Source organism: Pelobates fuscus, chromosome 8, assembly GCF_036172605.1.
Source record: "Pelobates fuscus isolate aPelFus1 chromosome 8, aPelFus1.pri, whole genome shotgun sequence".
NCBI lineage: Eukaryota > Metazoa > Chordata > Amphibia > Anura > Pelobatidae > Pelobates > Pelobates fuscus.
The window spans coordinates 61244019-61250936 of record NC_086324.1 but is presented as its reverse complement, the minus strand read 5'-3'; the positions used below and the strand labels follow the sequence as shown (position 1 = coordinate 61250936).

Genomic DNA, 6918 nt, shown 5'->3' with positions numbered 1-6918 from the left:
ATTGTATTGTTATATGTTTTTTCTTTGTATTTCAATTATGTTTAGCCTATTGCCTATCCTAATGTTTAGTTTTTTAGATCTTGAATTTATTTTATACTACAACTTTTATTAATACTTTTTTTGTGAAATAAAAAAATCAATTTATTGGTTAAAAATAAAATTAAAATAAAACCTGCATATATAAAAGTGTATGCAATTATTGGGAATCACATCTATTTCAAGAAAGATGAGTTTTTCCGCTCTAGCTATAAATGTATCAATATAAGAATTGAAAAAGGTATTTTTAGAAAACTCTCTCAATGGAATTGCAATTACATTCATTGATCTAGAATAGTTGTGTCCCATAGCTTATAAGAAGATGTTCTCTAATGTTCCAAAATGTCCAGACCAATGTTGATAACCTTCAATCATAATTAGAATCTTCCTTTCCTTTTCATTTTGCTGTCCATGTGTGAATGTTCTCTGAATATTTCCATAGGATTTCCATTTCTATCTCTCAAAAATAATTGCATTCAAGGTAAATGTCTTAAAGATTTATAAGGTGGTAAAATGGTAGTTTCTGTCCGTGAACCTTTACCCCCTTTTACCTAAGTGATGAAATGTTCATATCTTTGCAGAAAAATAGATTATTCCGCAGAATAAATGTTATAATTAGTACCAAATTCTCTTTCAAAGATAATTCATTACAAATCATAAACTGCAGAATATTTAAGTACCAGTAGGCATTCATCAATGTTCAATGCATTATTGGGCTAATGTGGAAATCAATAGCCATGAGAACCTTGAAAGGGACTCAAAGTTAAATGAACACTATAGCATTAGAAATACAAACAAGTATTCCTGGCACTACAATGTTCTAGTTCCTATTTATTCAACCCCCGTACCTGCAAAAAAAAGTGTGAAAATTATTTTTAACTTACCTTTCAACCTTGAGACTCGCTCGGTGCTGCCGCCCACTCCTCCTTCTGTGATGTCTAGCAGGGGATTAGAAGTGCATGCGTGGCGAGCAGAGTGCTCATCCAATCAAATGCTTTTCACGGGGAAGCACTGAAACCGATGCTTCTCTATGACCATCATTTGATGACATTCAGGAAGACAGCCATAGAGGTGTATCTAACCCTGCAATTACAACATTGCTCCCATTTTAGTGAGATAAAGTGGTCTAGGTGCCTTTAGTGTCCCTTTTAAATGAGACGATAATTTAGAAATACCGGTATATGTATGCTTACAGACTTATTGCCTACTCTGCAGTCATCTAATTTCTTTAACCTCCTTTATTGTGCACACACAATTGTAACTCAATACACACGTAAAAAAAAAAAAGTGCTGTATAAAACAGACTTAAGCGAAAAAAGACTAAAGTGAAATTGGGCGTTCCATTATAGTTGGAAAAAATGGACCCCTGTTTCACTAAAAGATATCTCTATAAAAATTGAATAAATGTACGGTATAACCTTTATTTGACCGCTTACGGATAACACACAAAAAAACACACAGTGAAGTGATAGTGATACACTCGTGAAAATACAAGTGAATTAAAAGCTGAGTAAATGCAAAAATGGATATTGTCCACAGGTATTGGAAATGGCAGTGATATCTGGATTGTAATTAGAGTATAAGGTACAATATATAGTACGATGTTAATTTCAATCAGATGTCACATACACTACATTCCTCTAGAGCTAAATATCCACAGTCTGTAAGACTTAATCGGTATTTCGGCTAGGAGAGGTAGGATTGCACCGTTAGGCTGAGGTGAATTATGTATAAATACTATTGTTTGTTCCAATCAAAAATAGTACATAGGGAACTGTTTGGTCACTGAAGACCGTAATAGCAGTACCTATGTATATATTCATATACACAACCACACAGGCTAGGTCAGTGAAGACCATCTAATATCCAAAGTTCTCCTTGTAATAGTATACAATAGACGGGAGATACATATAATAGTGGATAGATGGCTTTACACTGGATTAACACAGTGGTGAGAGGGAGTGTCTCAGGACAGCAAAAAGTGGTATATAGTGCATAGGTCTAGGTTTAAGGGTAAAGGGATGGTACAGCCAAGCGTATCTAGAAGTAAGTTAGTAAATGGTTAGGCATAAAATCCCATACACAGGCTGATGTTTACCAACCACCCCACTATTCCCCAGATATACAGACCATTTAGTTACATAAACCACCTAGATAAGTTGTAGTTAATTCAAAAGTAGATTCCTCACACACTGCTGCTTCAAGGCAGCCTAACGCTTATAGAAATAGCTGTCTAACTAGCTAGGGAGAGTAGCTGTTTCAAAGGCATCCAGTATCAAAAGGGCTTGCACTAATACTGCTGTTTAAAGAGAGTATCTTGTTCTGTCTCCTGTCAGTATTTAGTACTACTGCTACAACCAGCACTGAAAGGGTGTAGATCTGATGCTGAGCTGGCTCCAAGGCACACCTCAATCTGTCTCCCCTATTCCCTTAGTGCTGTTGCTGCATGCCCTATCGTGCAGGCAGTCTAATACTGCATATGACTGGATGTAGCTAGATCCCTCCTCTTGGACATCAGTAGCAGCCGTAGGAGCAGATTCCTCCGTGTTACTTTGTTTCGTTGCATCATCCTCATCGTCCTCCTGGGGGTAGAGCTCTGGGTATTTCTGCATGCACTCTTGCATTGCCCGAAATTGTTCCAGGCAGTCTGAGCCTTTTATTTCCTCTTGGCTGTAGTGGAAGCAAGAGAAGGCAGATTTGAACTGCTCTCCACATGGCCCACTAGCCATGCCACCCAGGCAGGGGCAGTTCCAATTGATATCTCCATTTGGCAAGATCAGCCCTTGGTCTTCATAAGGGTCATTAGGATCATCTGCGATCAACTCTGCACTGCTAGGAGTCTCATGATCTTCTTTGGTTACAAATATTATCTTGTCCTTTCCTTCCTGCCTGCAGTAGGACATGGCTGCAGCTCGTGCACCCAGCTCCCGGCACAGCTCGGACCGCGCACACCACGTACGTCACACGCCGCGACGAACGCTGCGAAGGACATGACAAACAGACTTAGAGCATTTTGAAAACTCACCGCAGTATTTTATAAGTTTATAAAGAAAATAAATAGAAAATTAAAATAGAAAAAAAAAAAAGACAGAGAAATATTGTTTGAATGTCCCATTCTTTCTACAAGGGAACACTGTGCAATGAATAGCACCTGCTGTTAAGATATCCATGTTTCCCATATACAGACAAAAGAAGGAGAGGAATTGTATACATTTGCAGATGCATTTATCGAAATACATGACATCCTATGTCTTGGTCTTTGTAATTGACATGGAAGGGAGAGAGTACTGTAACCACCAGTGGAATGCGTGGGTTTTCTTATAGCAACAACCAATTTGGAAATGTATTTTCCTGTCTAGTCGAGGTTTATTCTGAAGATAATAAGCACAACCATGGATCTAGTCATATGCAGTTTTTATGTAAAGAAATGTTCTATCTTCTAAAAATCTCTGGTCCAAACACTCTTGTGCTGCTGAAGACAATATATCAATCCTGGTGGCTATAGAAGGATTTTTCAGAGCATAGACTCATTCATTCAGGAAGACGTTAGTAGAATATGAGGAAAAGTCATTTTATAAAGAGCTTCCTTCGATTATTAACAGCTGCACAAAGACAACATTTCAGCCCAAGTAAGGTGGCTTAATTCTGGAATAAACCATTGGTTTTCAAAGAACTCTTAGTGTTCAGAAACATGATACATGTCATGACAGGGGATCTTTTAAATGTTACGACTGAGTTTGTAATTACTGCATTCCATCTCTAGCATATATAAGTCAAATGATGGCGATTATTGTGGGATGTTTGGAGAAAGGTTGAGATTTATATTGGAGCCATCTGATTTGTTGGTGAACTGGTCAGGCCTACAGATAACTGTAGCAGTTATAGAAAAATATTTCTAATAGTCCTGTTTCATATCCCTAAAATATAGATTGGACTGAAGAGACAGCTGTGATAGGATTGGGTACTGCTTTTATTAGCAGCCTAGCTTCTAAAACTTTCAAACTTCTCCGGGTCACTTGCCCCACCGATACCCTTCTTACATGATGTACATCTGCAGAACACTGTGCTAGTCTGCTAGATTAAGGATGATGAGTTTAATAAAGCAGGAGAAACCCAGATGGATAATACGCATAATCAAGAGTCCCTTGGCAAGGAATTGCAGGTTTTTAATACATGCTGTTTTCATTGACCCCAACCTACAGATGGATATGAAGCACACTGGCTGATCAGTAGATGAGCAACTTTTTGTTTTCATGTGTAATCAATATTGGCGATCAGGCAAGATTAGCAGGTACAGTGTACTCTGTGTGCAGAGCTCCTTCCTTTCTACTGTCTGGCCAGGAAATACAAGTCTCTTGTACACAGGGATGTGCCCCCTAAATCACCATTGGGCAGAATTAGCTGTTGGGTCCTCGGTCTTTGACCGCAGGCCTGACATAGGGAGGGGGCCCGGCGGCTTTCCCTTTATGCCGCCGGGTGCGAGGCCCCTCACTTCTGTCTGCCCATATAGGAAGAGCCCAGTGCCTTCGGTCTGCAGCTCTGCCGGGTGCAGGGCTGCAGACCATGTGATCAAAATCTCGTGATTACCTAGAGCTCTGCCATGGGTTATCATGGCAACACTTTGGGAGATTGCAAGATCTCGATCACATGGTCTGCAGCCCTGCACCCGGCGGAGCTGCAGACCAGAGTGATATCCACCGAACCACCAGGGAGGACACTGGACCACCAGGGAGAACACTGGACCACCAGGGAGTGGGGAGGCGTAATATTTGTATTTATATATGTGTTTTTGTGTGTAGTATCAGGATCCGTGAATATACACACAGAAGCATACATTCACTTTACATGCACATATAATCAAATACACGGTACATCTACACTATCATGTATACCAGCATATATATTAATCTGTAAGGGGCTCAGGTCCTAGTTTTGCTCGGGGGCCCAGGCACTGTCAGTCCGCCCCTGACTGTCACTATGCACACACTGCCCCCCACACCACTGTCACACTGCCCATACACCGCTGTCACCATGCACACACTGCCCCCCCCACATCACTGTCACACTGCCCCCACACCACTGTCATCATGCACACACTATTTTTGTATATGTGGAATACGTACTATTACACAGGCTAAATTAATAGCTACGACAGATGAGAGGTAATAGCGCTGGGTATTAAGCATGTCAACAAAAAGAGATAGGGGAGAGAAAAAAGCTCTGATTTAAACAGGATCTCTGCCATCCGGGAGTCAGCCAATGCCACGAGGAGGCCTCAGGACACAGTCCTTCTCCAAGCCAGTTTTGAGTGTGCCTCCAGCCCTCCCACAGTCCCTCGAGTACAGCGGGGTTACATGCATATGACCGATGGAAGGTCTCTTGTACCCAGTTTTCTTCTCCCTGAGCCCAGGTTTTGAGGGGGATCAGCGTCGCACATCCAAGGACCTTCCAGCTCCTCTGGGCAGTAACACGGGTCCTAATACGCAAAGGCCTTTTGGGAGCCCCCTGGTCATTTGGGCGGTTGGTGGGACGTACCTCTGAACAGACCTTCGCCCTGAGCAGAAACGGTGAACCACCACCACAGCAGTGCATCTGGCATAGCAGGTAGAATATGGAAGGGAGCCCTCTTTTGAATGCATCCCAGAACCGGGATACCCCCAATGGTCCACAGGGGGTATGCAGGGGGGGCATAAAAGCTGTTGCTCACGGTGAGCATAGAGTCGGGATACCAGACCGCCATTCACCCTAGGCCGCATAGTCAGGCTGTGTGAATTCTCAGGCAGATTGATTTCCACTCAGTGCTACAACAAGGCTGTAAGTAACTTGAATGTAGGCAGTAAAAGCCGTAATTAAAGGGACACTATAGTCACCCAGACCACTTCAGCCAGGTCCCTCAGGTGTTAACCCTTCACATTTAAACATAGTTTACATAGCAGGGTTAAGCCAACCTCTAGTGCTGTCTTCCTGACAGCTGCTAGAGGCGCTTCTGCGACGTTGGATGTAAAATTCGCATCCAGCGTGCAGAACGTCCATAGGAAAGCATTGAGAAATGCTTTCCTATGGACTGTTTGAATGCGCGCGCGGCTCTTGCCGCACATGCGCATTTCGCTCCACTCAAGAGCTGACGTCGGCGGGGGAGGAGAGGTCACCAGTGCCAAGGTAGCCCGGCACTGGATTAAGGTAAGCTGCTGAAGGGGTTTTAACCCCTCCAGCGCCACGGGACGGGGACCCTGATGGTGAGAGTCCCCCAAGGATGATATAGTGTTAGGAAAATGAGTTTGTTTTCCTGATGCTATAGTGATCCTTTAAGTACAACTGTGCCCGAGCTCTCAAGGTACACATCTGGCCACCTTAGCTGTTGGGCCTCGCTCCCCTATAATGTGAATTATGTGCAGTTGGGGTGCTATAATGTCCTCAAAAAGACATGGGCCCAATAAATCAAAAGGTGAAATTTAAAAACTGAAATCGACATGTCTATAATAGGACCGTATAACTTCTCATTAATCCGCTAAAGGTCTACATGGAATCATATTTGGGTACTCTTGGGCAGTAGGCAAATACAAATTTAGGGACTTTACATTATTGAGACCCACACAATCTGTTACATTCATGAAAATGAAGCATTGGTGTGAAAATCACAAACAAAATAGAAATTAGTTTTAAAAAAAGTTAAATACATTGAGAATCTACTTAGCACAACTATATACTTGTGTTTAGCAGTTTTAGATGCTGTGACTAAAATTTGGACTATACAGGTTCATTCACTAAAGTGAGAATTCAAAGTTAACTTTCAAATATTAGGCCAAAGTAGCCAAACTGGAAAAATATCTCACCTTTTCCAATTTGTATAGTTTGGCCTGAATTTGGAAATTCACTGTGAAT

General features: G+C 41.8%; 1 protein-coding gene across 1 annotated transcript; it reads right to left on the bottom strand.

The window, feature by feature from the left end:
* Positions 1-2444: 2444 nt before the first annotated feature.
* On the bottom strand, positions 2445-3005 carry LOC134570659 (mitochondrial intermembrane space import and assembly protein 40-B-like). Its single transcript, XM_063428593.1, has one exon. The coding sequence runs from the start codon at positions 2937-2939 to the stop codon at positions 2445-2447; it is 495 nt and encodes a 164-aa protein (XP_063284663.1). The 5' UTR covers positions 2940-3005.
* Positions 3006-6918: the final 3913 nt, after the last annotated feature.

What these genes read in the sequence shown, in the direction of transcription:
- LOC134570659 (XM_063428593.1), bottom strand. Translation starts at nt 2,939, where the DNA reads ATGTCCTACTGCAGGCAGGAAGGAAAGGACAAGATAATATTTGTAACC.